Source organism: Squalius cephalus (assembly GCF_949319135.1).
Source record: "Squalius cephalus genome assembly, chromosome: 21".
Lineage (NCBI taxonomy): Eukaryota > Metazoa > Chordata > Actinopteri > Cypriniformes > Leuciscidae > Squalius > Squalius cephalus.
In genome coordinates this window covers 17,837,232-17,856,198 of record NC_137142.1, presented here as the reverse complement: position 1 = coordinate 17,856,198, position 18,967 = coordinate 17,837,232, and the positions used below count along the sequence as shown (strand labels likewise).

The window sequence follows — 18,967 nt, the reverse complement described above, 5'->3', positions numbered from 1 at the left end:
GATGAACTTGCATGGTTAGTTCGACACCGTCATGGTCGAGGAAGTTGCACATGGCTTGATGTGTTGGGCCTGCCGGCCCGCAACCGCGTGGTCAGACCGGGTTTCCGGTCTCACACACGCACAGCGACCAGCAGAAGCAAGAAGAGAGGGAGGAACTTGTGTGGATGCTCTATAAAGCCTAGGACAAGTCACACCTTTCAGGGTTGGCTTGACCAATGAGAAAGGTGAAATTCCTCTGTTGGGAGGTTTTATGACCCTTATGGAGAATGGTTAGAACAGGTCTGGCAGTTTGTGTCCATTTATACTCCGATAAATATAACAAACACACACTGCATTCTATGAGGAGGTGATGTCCACTAAAGTGTGAGTCGTTAAATGAGCATTAATTAGATAGGAGACACGATATAGGTGGGGTTACATTAACTAGTAGTTCTCTCTTAAAGCATCCATGAAATAAATACAAATGCCAGAGGCACTATACAAGATATTATAATAATAATCATTCACACAATGTCCTGGGATGCATGTTCATTTATAGAACAGTTCGTCTAAAAATTAAAGGGATAGTTCACCCAAAAATTTTAATTACCCCATGATTTTCTCACCCTCAAACCATCCTAGGTGTACATGAAATTCTTCTTTCAGACAAATACAATCAGAGTTATATTAAAAAATGTCCTGGCTCTTCCAAGCTTGTAATGGGAGTGAATGGCTGGAGGAAATTTGAAGCCCAAAAAAATTCATCCATCCATGATAAAAAAATACTCCACACGGCTCCGGGGGGTTAATAAAGGCCTTCTGAAGTGAAGCCATGGGTTTTTGTACGAAAAATACCCATGTTTATAACTTTATAATCTAAAATAACTAGCTTCCGCCAAACGACCGTACGCTACGCAAGTCGACTTGCGCCACAAGAGTAACCCATGACGCGTGTATGACTTATGATGTAGGAGTATCGTAAGCTTAGACGCCTCTCGCCTCTTTCATTTCCTACCGTACCTGATCTTCACCTCTCACGGCAGGATTATATACAGTTCCAGCAGCATCAAGCTGACGCAATGTTGAAGTCTCCGGTTACTGTTGTAACCTCGGTTCCCTGTGATGGATCAATGTTATTATTATTATTTTACTCCACCTGTTTTTGTTGTTGTTGTTGTTATTTTGTTATATTTTGTTATTTGTTTTAAATCAGGTTGTATTAAGTTGTATTGAATAAGTAAGTTGTATTGAATATGTATTATGTTTAATACATTTCAGGGTTTTGTGCTACAATATCCTGCCTCGTCAAACTTTTTATATCCTTTTAATATCCTAACTTGTCAAACTAATAATAACTAGATGTACCGCATGGCGGTACAAAATATGACCGCCGCTCAGGCCTGCACTGGCTTTCCACAAAAATAAATGACGTGGAGTAATTTGGCTGTATTGCGTGTTTATGTATATACCTAAAAAAAGTACTAGTATGTGCATGTCTGTCTGTGTGTGTGTATGTGTGTGTGTTTGTGTATGTGTGTGTCTGTGTGTCTGTGCGTGTATGTATGCGTGTGTGTGTTTGTGTGTGTGTGTCTGTGCATGTGGATTTGTATGTGTGTGTGTCTGTGCGTGTGGATGTCAGTGTGTGTGCATGCTTGCGTTTGTTTGTATTCCTGCATGTGTGTGTGTGTGACAGTTAGGGTTGCCAACTTCAGAAAAGGAAAATGCGGGACAATCGTGGTTATTTATAGGAAAATGAGGGACACTCAAAATATTTGTACTGTATCACACAGTGTACGTCATTTCAGTGTCTGCAGTTAAGTTTGTGTTTAAAAGGTTATCAGACATAAACACATTTGTTTTGCTTAACCTATTTATGTATTTAATTCTAAAAATAATTTGAATGTCATACATGAAAAAAGTCACATTACAAACAAACCATAGTTCAAAATAACAGCATTTATCTAAAATAGAAAGCTTTTTTAACATTATACACTAGGCTTACAGTTCAAAAGTTTGGGGTTAGTAAGATTATTTTTTGGGAAAAAAAATAAAGAAAGTAATTGCCTACTTTTATTCAGCAAGGATACATTACATTAATCAAAAGTGACAGTTAAGATAATGTTACAAAAGCTTTCTATGTACTTTCTAAAAGCTTTAAAACATTAATAATAATCAGAAATGTTTTTTGAGCATATTATTCCCTCAGGTAGATTAACGTTACATGTTTTCTTGCGTGGCTGGATGTTAGACTCATGAACAATAATCACGTTGTTTGCATTCGCCAAAATTGATTAGCCGAAATCAAAACGTGGACAGTGAAAGGAAATTACCGTCAGCGCGAGACGAGTCCGGCTTGAAGCGGAAGCGACCAGACGGCAGAGGATGTTCGCAAATCAAACAATGATTTGTCTCAAAACAGTGATTAAAAAAAGCTGTGATTGGATGATGACAGGTGTCGGTGATCATTCTCAAGTGTCGTGGTCAGCACTGCTGCTGTTGCTGTTGTATCAGTCAGTGGTTTATCAGCTTGTCAAAAAACGGGACACGGGAGGTCACGCACGGGACAAATAAATTAGGCCCAAAATATGGGACGTCCCGCCTAATTCGGGACAGTTGGCAACCTTAGTGACAGTATCATCCTAAACCAGCAACCCTTCGCTCAACACCACCATCTACAGGCCGATGAGTGTACAGTCACTAAATGTGCACATAAATGAATTTATTTTATACCCCCCCCCATGGATGAAATTCTACGAAACTTAGCATACCCCCAGAGTATGTCAAGTTAATCATACACATGAAATATGGTGCAGTTCTGAACATCTCAACTGAAGATAGGGGTGATTAAAGCAGAATAATATTGCATTAATATTGAAAAATTCAGTAGATGACGGGGAAAAAAAACAAAAAAACCTTTGACAATCCCTATATGACCGCTTTCGCTAGCTATGCTAGCGGCGGTCATAATTATTAGTAACACAGCAGCATTAGTAATCCTGAAGACAGGATTTTTTTTTTCGTCATCTACTGAATTTTTCGTCAACGATACCAGGGACACCGAAACACCAGGGAACATGAAATTTGGTGGGCATGTAGCCCCACTAGACTTTTACGGACAAATTTCGTTTGGTCCCCGGGGGTATGCTAAGTTTCGTAGAATTTCATCCATGGGGGGGGGGGGGGGGGGGGGGGGGTATAAAATAAATTCATTTATGTGCACATTTAGTGACTGTACACTCATCGGCCTGTAGATGGTGGTGTTGAGCGAAGGGTTGCTGGTTTAGGATGATACTGATACTGTCACTAAGGTTGCCAACTGTCCCGAATTAGGCGGGACGTCCCGTATTTTGGGCCTAATTTATTTGTCCCGTGCGTGACCTCCCGTGTCCCGTTTTTTGACAAGCTGATAAACCACTGACTGATACAACAGCAACAGCAGCAGTGCTGACCACGACACTTGAGAATGATCACCGACACCTGTCATCATCCAATCACAGCTTTTTTTAATCACTGTTTTGAGACAAATCATTGTTTGATTTGCGAACATCCTCTGCCGTCTGGTCGCTTCCGCTTCAAGCGGGACTCGTCTCGCGCTGACGGTAATTTCCTTTCACTGTCCACGTTTTGATTTCGGCTAATCAATTTTGGCGAATGCAAACAACGTGATTATTGTTCATGAGTCTAACATCCAGCCACGCAAGAAAACATGTAATCTACCTGAGGGAATAATATGCTCAAAAAACATTTCTGATTATTATTAATGTTTTAAAGCTTTTAGAAAGTACATAGAAAGCTTTTGTAACATTATCTTAACTGTCACTTTTGATTAATGTAATGTATCCTTGCTGAATAAAAGTAGGCAATTACTTTCTTTATTTTTCCCCCCAAAAATAATCTTAGCCTACTAATCCCAAACTTTTGAACTGTAAGCCTAGTGTATAATGTTAAAAAAGCTTTCTATTTTAGATAAATGCTGTTATTTTGAACTATGGTTTGTTTGTAATGTGACTTTTTTCATGTATGACATTAAAATTATTTTTAGAATACATAAATAGGTTAAGCAATACAAATGTGTTTATGTCTGATAACCTTTTAAACACAAACTTAACTGCAGACACTGAAATGACGTACACTGTGTGATACAGTACAAATATTTTGAGTGTCCCTCATTTTCCTATAAATAACCACGATTGTCCCGCATTTTCCTTTTCTGAAGTTGGCAACCCTAACTGTCACACACACACATGCAGGAATACAAACAAACGCAAGCATGCACACACACTGACATCCACACGCACAGACACACACCCATACACACACATACAAATCCACATGCACAGACACACACACACAAACACACACGCGCACACACATGTACGCACGCATACATACACGCACAGACACACACACACACAGACACACACATACACAAACACACACAGACATGCACATACTACTACTTTTTTTTAGGTATAGCCTATACATAAACACGCAATACAGCCAAATTGCTCCACGTCATTTATTTTTGTGGAAAGCCAGTGCAGGCCTGAGCGGCGGTCATATTTTGTACCGCCATGCGGTACATCTAGTAAGTATTTTACAGTGATTTGCATATTTAGTCAACGCTGTAGGCTACTTGGTTTATTGTGCTAGGAAAATAAGATATAAGGCATGTTTTATGTGTTATTGCGTTAATAAATTAACGATGGTTTGTTTCCATCACATTGCAGTTTGAAGTTGCAGTTTGATTAGCCCACACTAAACTTGTTGGTGGAATTATTTAACCAGAACACACATACAGTTGTTGTTAATGTCCTAAATATGCACTGTTAACAAAAGCCCATTTATTGATTTTTATATTATTAAAAATAATAAACGTACAATGTAAACTATGTGAACATAATTATGCTTTCTAAGCTGGAGTCACCATGATTGAGTCACCTGCATGATCTAGACCGGACAGATTTCCTTGTTTTGTTACTTGTAGCGTCTGAAGAAACAAGGCTTCCTCTGATAACACCAGGAACGGAGTTTTCGACACGTATTGCTACAAAAAAAAAAAAAAAAAAAAAAATTGTATTTCGGTTTCATCTCAAAGATGTTTCTTTTATGTTGCGCGTGGATCATCGGTGCTGGTAAGAAAAGCTTATTTATAATCGAATGTTTTAACGTTTAATTATTATGAACCTTACAATCATTAATTTTACAAGTAGGCTAAATCATTATTACAGTCGAGAGTCATTTCACTCTTAAGTAGGCTATAAAGATAAAAAATTTGTCATCTGATTATTGATGTCGAGAAAAGTTTTGTGTTAAAAGTTTTCTACTTTGTTAAAGTGAATCCCTTGAGTGAGATCCCATTAAGTGGCATGCTGTTGTTAGTGTTTTTATCATTTAATTTAGGCTACTGGTGGTCATGATATTGATTCAACCCTGAAGCTACAAAATCTTTATTTTTAGTTTTTGTAAATGAGAACAAATCTTACATTAAACTTTAAGTCAGAACACATTCTTTTAGCCTCTTTTAGGGTGAATGTTCCTGACAGGTTTTTGGTGGCGATCCGGGGTCATCCAGCTGTACTGGGCTGTGAGTTTACACCAGATCCTGACTTGTCCAGCCTGGTGCTTACCTGGCAACGGGACTCACGTGTTGTCCACAGCTTCTATTATCAACAGGACCAACTGGACCGCCAGAGCCCAGAATACCATAATCGGACATCATTGTTTATTTCAGAGCTTGGTAAAGGAAATGCCACCCTTAGAATAAATTCAGTTGGACCTAAGGATGTGGGTCAGTACCTGTGCCTAGTGAGCAATGCTAAAGGGACGGGAAAAGCTCAGATAGAGCTGGACTACGGGGGTATGCTGCACTTACAATAAACAGAAATTATTTTTTATGCCTTGTTATTATTAAAGCTTGGAAAAGAAAAGAACGTTTTGAACTTCAATGGTGATTTCAGTATGTTAACTGATACACAGTATATACAATTATCTGTAGCCTATTTGAATATGTGTAGATTTGTATAGTCAAATGCCTGTAACAGTAAAACATATAAGACAGCTTATTAAGTACAGAGTCATGGAGAAAAGGACATTCTTTACGAGGTTTTTAAAACAACTAAAAGTTACTGTTGGTGTATCTTTGCTTCCTGAGGATACTAAACTCACTCTCTGTGTTTCTCAGCCCTTTACTCTGAACCTAGGTTTAACATCCATGTGAACTTCACAACTGTGACAGTGCAGTTTGAGACGGAGGGATTCCCCAAACCTGAGGTGATCTGGCTGGACGAAGATGGCCAAAACCTCAACTATCACCTGGAGCTCCTCGACCAGACAGAAGATGGGCTTTATTTAATTAAGAGCAGCTATGAGGCCCAGAATCCGGCGGTTAATGTCACATTTACATTAAAGAACCACCTCCTGAACCAGAACCTTCAGAGACCCGTGTTCCTCAGCTATGGTAAAGACCCTCTTTCACTCTGAACTAAGTGCATGTCAGAAGGTATTCACTGGGGTTAGTGAAGTTAAATTGTGATATTAAAATTCAGACCTGTTCACCATGAAAATGGAATAGCCATAATAGCCATGATTTATCCATAATTAATGAAGGCTGTATAAAATAAGATGTTCACAGTCTCTGTGAAAGTGACATTGAATATGACATGTGAGAGGCTTGGTGAATTCATTCCAGTTCTGCAGGCACATGTTCAGTGTGCATGAGGTCATGTTTATTTTAATAAGAATAATAGTCCATTGACTGTCAAGGGGAAAAAAACACTTCTCACATCACCATAAAAGAATGAAACAGTATATTTTTAAACCAGTTTTGCTAGGAACAGTTGACATCAGATAATAAACTTATAAAGGAGGTAATTAACTCAATGTATTTTCTTTAAACCAAGTTTTTCCTGTCAACCAAGACAAAGAAGAAATGGAAACATTGATCAGCCCATAGTGTTTTAACACAAGTTTTACTTGCTCAACCATGCACTGAGAAAAATATCAGATGAAATTACTGCAACATGTTGTATTAATGCAAAGTTGATAGATATAATGTTTAACCATACTCAAATAAGCTAACACGAGGAAGAACAGAAGCTGGGTTGTTGTGAATTCTTCTAAAAAATAATGTGTGGGAAAAAGCAGCTATCAGCATCAGGTTACTCGCGATGATTATGTTACACAGTCAACTAGTACAACTAGTTCGGTTTGAAAACCTAGTTTGATCAGTAGACTAACTGTCGTTCAAGTTACTTTGTGTCATTGATTTAAATGCAAATATCATGATCACATTTAGTAAAAGAAACTCAACCAAAAACACAAGAAAACCTTTTCTGAGGACACTAAATTTTCTTTTTGGACTGAATAAACAACATTTATTAAATGTATCACATATATTTTTTTTTTTTTTGGATTTTTTTCTTCAAGTATTACTTGTATTATCTGAAGCTTGATTTCAATTTGGTGCTAAATCCTCTAAATAATAATCTTAATAATAATGAATTAATTATGGTTTGAGGTAGAATTGATGCTTTATATCCAGTAATGATTTGATTGCATTGACACTATCAGATGCAAACTGAACTGAGCTAAATGATGACATGAACTTTGCAGTAATTGAACTGAACTGGATCAACACTCAACTGACTTCAGCTGAACAATGACACTGTTGATCATCCCTTTCCTGTTTTTTTCTTTCAGTTTCAAATGAGGCTGGAGGTAAAAGCTGGAAGATGGCAGCAATAATTTCTCTGTCAATAATAAGCATCATTCTTTTTGCTGTTGTGATGCTTTTACGATTTAAAACAATAAAACCCTACCTTTGAACCTCATCAGCTTTCCATATTGGTTTCCATGTTATCATCCTCACAAACCCTTAAAACCACAAATATTATTTATGGTCCATGATTATGCAGTCTACTTGCGTAAAAGGCTGTCACCTATGCTGTCATCATGGCAGTATCCTCCCTATTTATTGATATAGTTGCACAGAAATCTATAGATTACAGAGAGTGCTGTGTCAACAATGACAACACCAGAAAAAAATCCCTTAAAAGGTGGACAGTTGATACAGTAAACACTGGGTTTCTAAGGAATCTAGATGCTTATTATTGAAAGGCGTAAGGACAGAGTGCAACGGTTAGACTTGGTTAGGTTGTAATCATGTTTGGCTTGGGTTTGTAACTAATGGATGGTATGAACATGACTATCTGAACCGGCTCTTTCATGTTACACAAAAGGTAAATGCTCCATATTTGCATTACTGCTCTAAGTATCCTGTACAAACTTCAAGATATGCAGAATTTTTGTGTATTACTTATGTCAAGGTAAGCACAATATTAACTCAATTGTCTATTCATGCCGTACAGTATCATGATTATTGCAGTAGTTAAAACATTAAATATTTAATTGAAAATTCAGAGTGTGAGTAAATTCCCTGTTGTTAAATTTCATATGACAGATTTAGCACAAAAACAAATACACAACATAAAAATAAATAAGCAGTGAATACAAAGAAATGACTTTCGGCCCATAAACTCCCTCATAAGCCCCTTTCACACAGCGTGTTGATCATGGGAAATTGCCGTTAAATTGCTAGAGTGTCTTCTGTGTGAGCGCAAATACGTCCCAGGATTGATACAGGTGTTGTGCCGAGTTTCGACCCCTGCCAAATTATTACCCCCCTAGTATGGTAGGTTTAGGATTAGTTGTGGGGGAGGGGTTAGCAAGCAAGCAAGCAAGAAACTTTATTTATATAGCACATTTTTTAAACAACAGTTGTTGCCCCAAAGTGCTTTCTAAAATAATAACATGAAAGTCATACAACAAAACAAACGTACTTTATTCAAAAGTTTTTAAATAAGACTTAAAAGTTGTAATCGATGGAGCTGACCTCACATGGAATGGGAGACTATTCCAGAGTTTGGGACCCACCACGGAAAAATCTCCTTTTGATTTTAAATTACAACGAGGTACCTTTAAAAGTCGTTGATCGGAGGACCTGAGAACTCTAAAAGGAGAGTAAGGAACTATAAGATCACTGATGTACTGGGGGGCAAGGCCTGACAATGCCTTGTAAACAAACAAGAGAACTTTAAAATCAATCCTAAATTTGACCGGAAGCCAATGTAGGGATTGCAGTACCGGAGTAATATGTTCTCTCTTTCGCACCCCCGTTAAAAGCCTTGCCACTGCATTCTGCACTAACTGTAGGCGGACAAGCAGAGTCTGGGGGAGACCGATATATAAAGAATTGCAGTAATCAAGCTTAGATGTAATAAAAGAATGAACTACAATTTCTAAATCCTTACTGGATAAAAAATGCTTTACTTTAGCAATTGATCTCAGGTTAAAAAAAGCTTCCTTTGACAACGGCACCAATCTGTTTCTTAAAGTTAAGTGATGAGTCCATGATTACCCCTAAACTCTTTACATGATTCTCAGGCTTTAGGGATAAAGAACCCAAATGATCAGGAAAGCTAGATGAGACGGGAGAGCCTACAATCAAAACCTCAGTTTTACTCTCATTTAATTGGAGAAAGCTGCTAGATAGCCAGAGTTTAATGTCACTTTGTCCAACGAACAGGTTTTATCTAGCCTCACAGGAAAGTAGAACTGGAGATCGTCTGCATAGCAATGATATGAAATGCTATACTTTCGAAATACACTGATTAAAGGAAGCATGTAGATCGAAAACAGCAACGGCCCGAAAATCGACCCCTGAGGGACACCACAAACTACAGGGTCCAATGTGGAAGAGAAGTCTCCCAGATTTACAGCAACTGTCCTGCCTTTTAAATACGAAGCAAACCACTGAAGAGCTATACCCTGCACACCAACCCAACACTCCAGACGATTGAGAAGAATTTCATGATCTATTGTATCAAAGGCAGCGCTCAGATCCAATAAAACCAGAACAACATGTGATCCAGAGTCAAACGATAATAATATATCATTAGTAACCTTGAGCAGTGCCGATTCTGTACTATGACAGGTCCTAAAACCTGACTGGAATGTATCTAAACATAAACATAAGGGTTAGGATTAGGCAATCAGGAACTGACTTCAACGAGGGGGGTAATAATTTGGCAGGGGGGTCAAAATTCGCCACAACACGGGACAAATCCCGGGACACATTGTCCGTGTATCTTCCGGAATCGCTGTGTGAAAGGGGCTTTACAGTCTCTTTTTTGTTGGCATGTGTGTAAATTGTAAAGCATTCAAGCATTCTTGCGTAAAACTGACGTTGACTGAAGAATTTGATTGCATGTACACTGAACAGACATTTGCTCTGCTTTTGTGTTCCACATGGCTAGTGATGTATGAGCACAGCAATGCAACAAGTCGAAACATGTTTGCAAAGCATTAGGCGCAGCTTCAAATCAGAATCATTAATTGACATGGTTCACAGCTGAAGGTCCCCGCTTTTTTCGTCTACGCACAAACCAAATTATAGCAATGATCAGAAAAACGCAAACCACGGACAGGACAAGAGCGATGGTGCCTTGATTTGCAGTTGTGTCCTTATCTGAAACAGAAAAAGAAGCTTTGCTTAATGTGGTAAGTGCTTCAGAATGTGTCAAATGCACTGTTAAATCCAGATTGAGATGGATATTATACATATCTCACAATATAATAAAAAGCATTTAAGATTAATAATAAAAAGCCTTCAAAAAGCTTTCAAACCCTGAAATTCAATATATGGATATATTGGAGGTGTACAATTAGTCATTCAGATGACAAGACAACTAACCAAAAACATTTATGCTAGTATATTTGTGAATTAACTAAATGATGTTGTTCGCATTCTGTAATCACAATGTGACGCACTGAATTTACAGTTGATTTTTTTGTTTTGTTTGTTTAAAATGCCATCTGTGTTCTGTCCACTAGTTAACCTTTAGAAATGTATGTCCGTTAAAGTAGAAATTCTCTGGAGCTCCACTAATGGAAAATGTAGTTGTATCTAGGTTACAGAGGCTTCTGCACAAATATTTAACAAGGGAAAAACAGGCCACTCATGTACAGTTAGAGTTAAGTTAAGTTAGAGATTACAGTCTTATAATAAAGTAAATTGAGACAAAATCAGTGTTTGCCAATAAAATGCCCAACAATGGCAAATGGCTTCCATGATTACATGTAAGATGTAATCAAGCAACACAATGCTTCTTTGAAAGATTTTAATAATATTTGAGGGAAAACCCACTGCTATAATTAAGTGTTTCCAAACCCTGTGTGTGCCGATCCATGAACAGCTTATACAATTATAGTAAGTCTGATCTTAATCTTGACAAACCATTTTTTGTCCACAAAAAACACTGAATCATTCTCAGTTTAAATACATTTAAATAGCTGTTAATTACCTTCTGGGTTATGAATAAGGGGTGCAGCCAAAATTAATCATCTTAGTAAACAGCTCAGCAGCTTAATTCAGCTTATTTACCAACATCCAAGCCTCTTTAAAAGACTTAATAGATAAATGTAGTTTGCTTTGGGTTCTTCTACATTAGGCAAAAGTGGGCGATTATGCGCAATCTCTCAATCTGTCAACCTCTATGACTCAAACCGTTTTGCACACCTTTCTCATTAATTACGTTTTTTTATCAGCTATGCAATTCCAATGGTCTTACATCAGTTTTTTAACTGGAAAAGTCAAGTCTGTAGATGAATCAATTGAATCACTGTTCTACTATTTCCTTATTTATTTGTGGTGTGGATCCAACCTAATCTAGACAAAGGAGTTCTGTGTTGTTAAATACAATGAAAATTATGCCAACAAATCACTTGAGACAAGTCAAACATGCCTTAAATGCATAGAGTAACGGATAACATTCCTCTAACCGCCACCGCCTCACACACACTTTGCACACAGAAAGTCATACCATAGCTGAGGAACACAGGTCTCTGAAGGTTCTGGTTCAGGAGGTGGTTCTTCAGTGTAAATGTGACATTAACCGCCGGCTTCTGGGCCTCATAGCTGCTCTTAACTAAATAAAGCCCATCTTCTGTCTGGTCGAGGAGCTCCAGGTGATAGTTGAGGTTTTGGCCATCTTCGTCCAGCCAGATCACCTCAGGTTTGGGGAATCCCTCCGTCTCAAACTGCACTGTCAATGCAGAGGAGTTTACGTGGATGCTTAACCTGGGCTCAGAGTAAAGAGCTGAGAAAGAAACACATAATCAGCTGTGTTGTATTGAAATAGACTGAAGTAAAATGTAAAAAGAATATTGATTGTTTTAATCACTAAAGTAATTTCTAGCTTATATAATTTATTTTACAGCAAATCATAGCGAGGACACTGTTCACGGGAAATCACACTTTTTATATTTCAAGGCTTTTCATGACCATGAAAACATGATACGGCAAAACACAGAAAACCACTGCTGACATATTCTCAATTCTCAGGATACCTAATCCTCAAACAAAAATAAATTTCAAGATAAAATTAAACAGGAAGATGAATAGCTAATTTGTTTATGTTTACTCTGTATCAAATGTAAATGAATCAATTCATAAAATCAATTCTTAGACTACACTAGAATTGGAGGTCAGTAAATTCAGTAAATACTTTAAATTCAGTAGCAGTGTTAAAGAAAAGTACAGGAATGAATCACTGAGCATTTTCGTAGGGTGATCCGTCCACATAGATGGAAGAATGCATATGCAGGAACAGTCATTCGGTTGGCTATATACAGTATATATAATTATTTTTATTTTATTTTGTTTTTTTTACAATGGAACTGATTCTGAATAGGAACCAGTTCTCAGTTCCAAAACTTACATTAATCACTGGAATAACTTTTCCAAAACCATAAAAAAAAAAGACTGTTTAGCTCTCATTTCTGTAGAGAAAACGAATATGATCAACAAAATTCAACAAAAGTTGGGAGATTCTGGAAATTGTACAGGATATTGTACAACACATTCACTCCAATATTCATCACACACATACCTCCATAGGTCACTTTCATCAAGGCTTTTCCTGTTCCCTTTGCATTGCTCACTATGCACAGGTACTGGCCTGCATCCTTTGGTCTAACTTTTGCAATTCTAAGAGAGGCATTTCCTTTATGAAGCTCTGAAATAAATAATGACGTCCGATTGTGGAATTCTGGACTCTGTCTGCCCAATTGGTCCTGCTGATAATAGAAACTGTGGGCAACCTGTGAGTCCTCCGATCGTTGCCAGGTAACCACCAAGTTGGAGAGGTCAGGATCAGGTGTGAACTCACAGCCCAGTACAGGTGAACCACCCCGGACTGCCAGCAGATGCTTATCAGTGGCAATCACTTCAAATGAGGCTGGAAAGAGGCAGGAAGAAGAATTTAGAGTTGTTTGAAGAAACACTGCTGGGTAATACAAATATTTAGATTAAAGGAGTCATTATCATGAGAAATCAAGTCTTCCTTCCTATTTTGAAGGAATGTGCAGTCTTAACTACTTAACATCTTAGCATCACAAAAACAAATTTAGTGAAAAAACACTTCCATGGCCCTTATGAAAAAGAAGTTTGAAAAAAAGAAGTGTGCTATTATTATACTTCCTTTAAACTAAAAAATAAGAAAGTATACTTTCAGTTCTCAGAAATATACTTAAAATTGCACTTTAAGTATACTTGACTTATACTGACAGAAAAGTCTAAGTATATTTGGCCTATAATTATCTTTAGATCGAGATATACTTAAGTATAATTAAGTATTCCAAGTATGCTTGGCTTGTAGTTGTGTTTACTCTTTAAAAGGGTAACTCCCACCAAAATTGAACCTAGGCTCTTTTTGTTAATCTACACGAGTCAAACTTTCGTGTAAAAGCATAATTAGAATGAAAACGCCACTTTTAAGATTGACCGTATTTTCGTTTTAGGTCAAAATGCCTTTTGAAACGGAGTGCATGGGGCAATTCTATGATAGTGTTTTAAAAATAGCGATTTTGATGCTAAGAAGGCTCCACACAACATAAAACTGTGCTTTAAGTATCACCAGGGACTCTACACACGAATTTGAGCATTGACTACATTGTTTGTGTACACAAAGTTTACTAAAAAGAAAGGTTTTGTACGACTCACTTTATCAGTTACTGGAATTTTGTCAGTCAAAAGTCGATCTCCGAATGCAACGTAACATGAGGAGAGTAAAGATGGAAAGCTCCAAAAGCTTGTTTCCATACTGACAAAATTCCAGCCGCCGGAAACACTAACTGATAAAGTGAGTCGTACAAAACCTTTCTTTTTAGTAAACTTTGTGTACACAAACAATGTAGTCAATGCTGAAGTTCATGCATAGAGCCCCTTGTGATACTTCAAGCACAGTTTTATGTTGTGTCGAGCCTTCTTAGTGTTTTAAAAATAGCGATTTTGATGCTATCCTAGAAGTGCCCCATGCACTCCCATTCAAAAGGCATTTTTACCTAAAACAAAAATACGGTCAATCTTAAGTGGCGTTTCCATTCTAATTATGCTTTTACACAAAAGTTTGACTCTAGATTAACAAAATGAGCCTAGGTTAATTTTTGCAGAGAGTTACCCTTTAAAATGAGTAGCCTATTAAATCCTTTTTTCACAGTTTTACATACTGTCTCATAGACTTACATTGTTTGAAAATACTGATTATAAAGAAAGAGATATGTTCCTAATTCTGAGTATCTGAATTGTGTAGGCTAGTCCACTGGAAGTGTACATAGGAATCTTTACTCAGTCTTTCCCAGCCAAAATCTCCAGATCAAAACACAGGTGAAGAAGCAGAAACAAGTGATAGAAGATTGCTTAAGCAAATGTAAAATAACGCTATCCTTAAACATTAAACAGCATATAACGTTACTGAATGAAATGTAGACCCAGAAAGGGTTAATGATTGTGAAGGTTTGGGGGTGTTGGGCTCGATCTACTCCATCTATGTTCTGATCATCATTCTAAATCCGATCCGGAGGTAGTCTTTGACAAAAATACAACTTTCTCAGCTTCTTTTTTTTTTTTTTTTTTTGAAAATGTTGCTTATTTATTTGTGTATTAAACTTCCCCACATTCAAGTGTTGATAAAGGAACATGAAGCTAGAATAAAATGTTTTTTAAATGCAGTTTAAGTACAGTTAAAGGTATATTTCAAGAATAAAAAAAATAATACCTTAATAGAAACATAATAGTAAAGTGCAAAAATAATATATAAATAGTAAACTATAAGTATGATGTTATGTTCCCTTAAAGAAAACTTACAAGTATATTTGCAATATAAAACTACTAAACTAGTAGTTTACTGAGAGTAACTTCAAAGTGTACTTTTATAAACTGTGCTACAAGTATTTGACTATCAGTATACCCTACCTATAAGTTCACTTTTAGTATAGTTGGGTAGAAACGAAAAATTTAAGTTGTAAACTAGTTGTGTACTCAAAGTTTACTACTGTTACACTTAAAGTATACTTAAAAGTATACTTGTATTAAAAAGTGGGCCAATTTAGTCCTAAGTAGTATTGAATTGAAGTACACTTCTAGTATAGGCTACTTCCTAGATAAAGTATAGCTACTTAAAAATATACTTTATTTTTTATAAATTATTACGTTTAAAACTATGAAAACAAAGAGTGTGAAGACAATATATTTCAATCTTCATGGAGTAAAACCGACCATATTTGTTTTTTTTTTAAATTAGGCTATTATTAAAAACGGCGCTATTTCACCCACAAAGATAGCACGAGTAGCCCATCTAAAAGTTTTTTTGTTGTTGTTTTTTTTTTTAAAGTAATTGTACTTGTTTATTATAACGTCCTGCGATTTCTATTAATTAAATGTAAGTCTTACCCACAACAAGAGCATCCGCGAAGCACAAAAGTAGCCAAAGCATCGTCGCAGGGAAGTCAGGAACATGGTTTAAATAACGAGGCAGTTCAGTGTAGCGTTGATCACATGCAAGTCAGAAATAAAAATGTATTCATTAAGCTTTATTCCACTTCACGGTTTACGAGATATCTCAAGCCACAGTTAGAAGCTCCAAAGTATAGCATATATCAAATTCCCTTTGCAGATAAGCTTCCATTCCCCTGCAAGTTCCAAAGCTTCCAACTTATGTACACATGGCAGCAGCCTTGCAGAATGGGTCTGTCTGCGGACTGCAAGAGAGGGGCGTAACTTACAGGGGGCGTAACTTTTTATTATTATTATTCACAATTTAGCACATATTACACACACAACCCAAAAACAACACATCAAACAGTAAAGACAATACTGCTAAATATATCGACTTATATAAGACATATAAAGAGAGGGAAAAAAATGAATATAAAAATAAATGAAAATAAATATAAATAAAATCTACACTACCACAGTCTGTGGGTTAACCCTTATTCAATGTGGGTTTATCAATTTTATAGTCTCTATATAATTCAATACTAAGGACCATGTGGATTGGAAATCTTGCAGTCTTAAATGCCGTTTATTTGTTAATTCTTCAATAGGTTACAAGTCTATTATCTGCTCCAGCCATTGACCCAAAGTGGGTCCTGACTGGGAAATCCATGTAGTGAGTATACATTTTTTAGCGAAATAAGAAAACATTGTAAACACATCTTTTTGTATAGGGAAACTTATTTTCCACATCATAATTCAACAGATATAACATAGGGCATAACTCAAAAGTATACAGTTACAAATATCTTGAATTACTTTATGAATCTTCTCCCAAAAAGAGTAAACAGCTTTGCAATACCAAAATAAATGCATAAATGTTCCTAATTCCTTTCCACATTTTCTACACATAGGAGAATTTGTATCATAAAATGTATTAAGCTTCACTGGAGTTATATAATATTTATACAGAAATTTATAATTAGTTTCTTTAACGTTACACTGTAAAAAGTGAACAGTTGGATCAACTTAAAACAATTACTTCAATTGGTAACACCTAAAGAAATTAAGTTCTCAACTTAAATTATCAGATTTTTCACGATAAAACGTGATAATTTAAGTTGAGAAAACTTAATTTCTTTAGGTGTTGCCAATTGAAGTAATTTTTTTTAAGTTGATCCTACTATTCACTTTTTACAGTGTAATATGTGTAGTCAAAGGTGAGGTCAGTTCAGTGCACAAAATTAACCATTCTTTTTCACTGAACTTCCTTTTAAACTCTAATTCCCAGTTTGTTTTCAAAGAAGAAAAAGAATTCTGGGAGCTTTCAGACAAAATTTTATACAAGTGAGATATCTTCCCCTTAACCGAAGTAGCAGATATAATAAATTGTTCCAACTCAGTGGGATAGAATCTAAATAGTCCCTTTTTATATAAAGATACAATGATGTGACGAACCTGCAAGTATTTAAAAAAATAGGGGGCGTAACTTGAAGTTGTCCAAATCACACAGAACCGCACGATATGTCAGAACGAACGAGATGTTGTTGGCAAGATGGCAGCGCGTATAGTGATAACGGTAATAATATTTTCCCGAGATAACCGTTTAAAATTGAAGTGTATAAGTCATTCTCCTACAGTAGCAACATTTTGGTATTGTTTCTGTACTTGATAATCTATTAAAACAACACACAACAATATAAAAACACTTTAAGGTCGTACAACATTCAAATGTCACTTCCTAACATGAACAAACAATGAACAGCTGTTTTTTATTAACTAACATTAACAAAGATTATTAAATACAGTAACAAATGTATTGCTAATTAGTTCATGTTAGTTAATACATTAACTAAATTGAATAAAATAAAAGTTTTTGCAATATTTTCTCTCTTGTTTAAGTTGGACCCCCAAAAGAAAGATGCCCTGATTCCCCCCCTGGACCACAGGGCACTTGTGAATCTTTAGTATTTATTGCAAAATCACACTCATGGAAAGAAGGATTCATACTGAAAAAAGCTAACACATTTAAGTTGTAGGTCCTCCTTTCTTTTTAGTCATCTTGGCCCCAATTGACTTTATCTGAGGCGTAATGGTGAAGACTTGTTGAATCATGTATAGGACTATTTTCCCTGTAGGTTTTTAAGCCACTTAAAAGAGAGGTTCTGTTTCTGGATTCCTAATATGTGTGTTCCTCAGACTAACATGTTCTGTAGCTCAAAATGTGTTCCTCAACAGAACCTTTTTTGTGTGTGCTCCAGTACTTCTAAGTTACTGATGCCATTTTTGTTTTTATCAGGTCTGTTGCACAGCACATTGTCTCTGGACCATTGACAGAATTAACAGGCCTGGATGTTGAGGTAAAATATCATTTGCAAAGGACATTTGTCTGCATATCACTTTTTTATTAATTATTGTCACAACTTGGGCTATTACTACTTTAACTATTTCTCATTTTACACTTACAACTTGGAACTCCCTACAAACCACCAAGCAAGACCCTTTCACACAAACGCAAATCTCTAAATCTTTAAGCTTTTGTACTTTGTAGTTTGCTCTTTATTAAACATATTTATTTTTTATTTATTTTAAACAGGGGCTCCCTCAACAACAATTTGGCAGCCGGTATAGTCATCCGGCATCAATTGAGCAACGTCATCATCCAGCCCGCTCCAAAACAGGTCCATGAGCTGGATGTCATCTAACGCTCCCAGATGACAGCAAGACAAAAAGTCCCTCACATACCTCTCAATAGGCTGGCCATCTTGGAACATTGAAGAAAGGAATTTCCTCATGGCCAGGTTGCTAACAACTGCTGGATCCATTTTGTGGTCAGTTCTTCTGTTATGATGCAGAGCAGGAAGCAGGATCCAGATGCAGCAGTGTTTCTATAAATAAACTTGAATTATGACTAAGAATAAGAATAAACTTCAACTAAGACAAAGAGACTCCAGGACAGAACAGGCAACATAACAACATCAAGAACTCACAAAGACTGAACTAGACACAGGGCTTAAATACAAAGGCAAACAAGCTAAACAAGATAACAAGGGGGCGTGGCTAATCAGAGACACCTGGGAAGACTAATCAACATAACGGGAGACAGCTAAACATGAAAAGACAGGGGAACACATGACAGACAAGAACAAGACACAA

At 36.6% G+C, this 18,967-nt stretch overlaps 2 protein-coding genes across 3 annotated transcripts; one reads left to right on the top strand and one right to left on the bottom strand.

The window, feature by feature from the left end:
- Positions 1-4,874: 4,874 nt before the first annotated feature.
- Positions 4,875-7,938, top strand: LOC307149634 (V-set domain-containing T-cell activation inhibitor 1-like). 2 transcript variants are annotated; one of them, XM_079856068.1, is made up of 4 exons: positions 4,875-5,114; positions 5,498-5,839; positions 6,164-6,439; positions 7,681-7,938. In XM_079856068.1, exons 1-4 carry the CDS (start codon positions 5,078-5,080, stop codon positions 7,803-7,805), a joined length of 780 nt encoding a protein of 259 aa, XP_079712194.1. In that variant the 5' UTR covers positions 4,875-5,077; the 3' UTR covers positions 7,806-7,938. The 2 variants fall into 2 exon arrangements, with proteins under 2 accessions (XP_079712194.1, XP_079712195.1); XM_079856069.1 differs by having other exon boundaries at positions 5,042-5,114; positions 5,498-5,770.
- A 336-nt stretch (positions 7,939-8,274) lies between these two features.
- On the bottom strand, positions 8,275-16,064 carry LOC307149633 (V-set domain-containing T-cell activation inhibitor 1-like). Its single transcript, XM_079856067.1, has 4 exons — positions 15,770-16,064; positions 12,930-13,277; positions 11,862-12,137; positions 8,275-10,507 (listed from the first exon to the last, which is right to left on the bottom strand). The coding sequence occupies exons 1-4, from the start codon at positions 15,810-15,812 to the stop codon at positions 10,371-10,373; spliced, it is 804 nt and encodes a 267-aa protein (XP_079712193.1). The 5' UTR covers positions 15,813-16,064; the 3' UTR covers positions 8,275-10,370.
- Between the last annotated feature and the right edge of the window lie 2,903 nt (positions 16,065-18,967).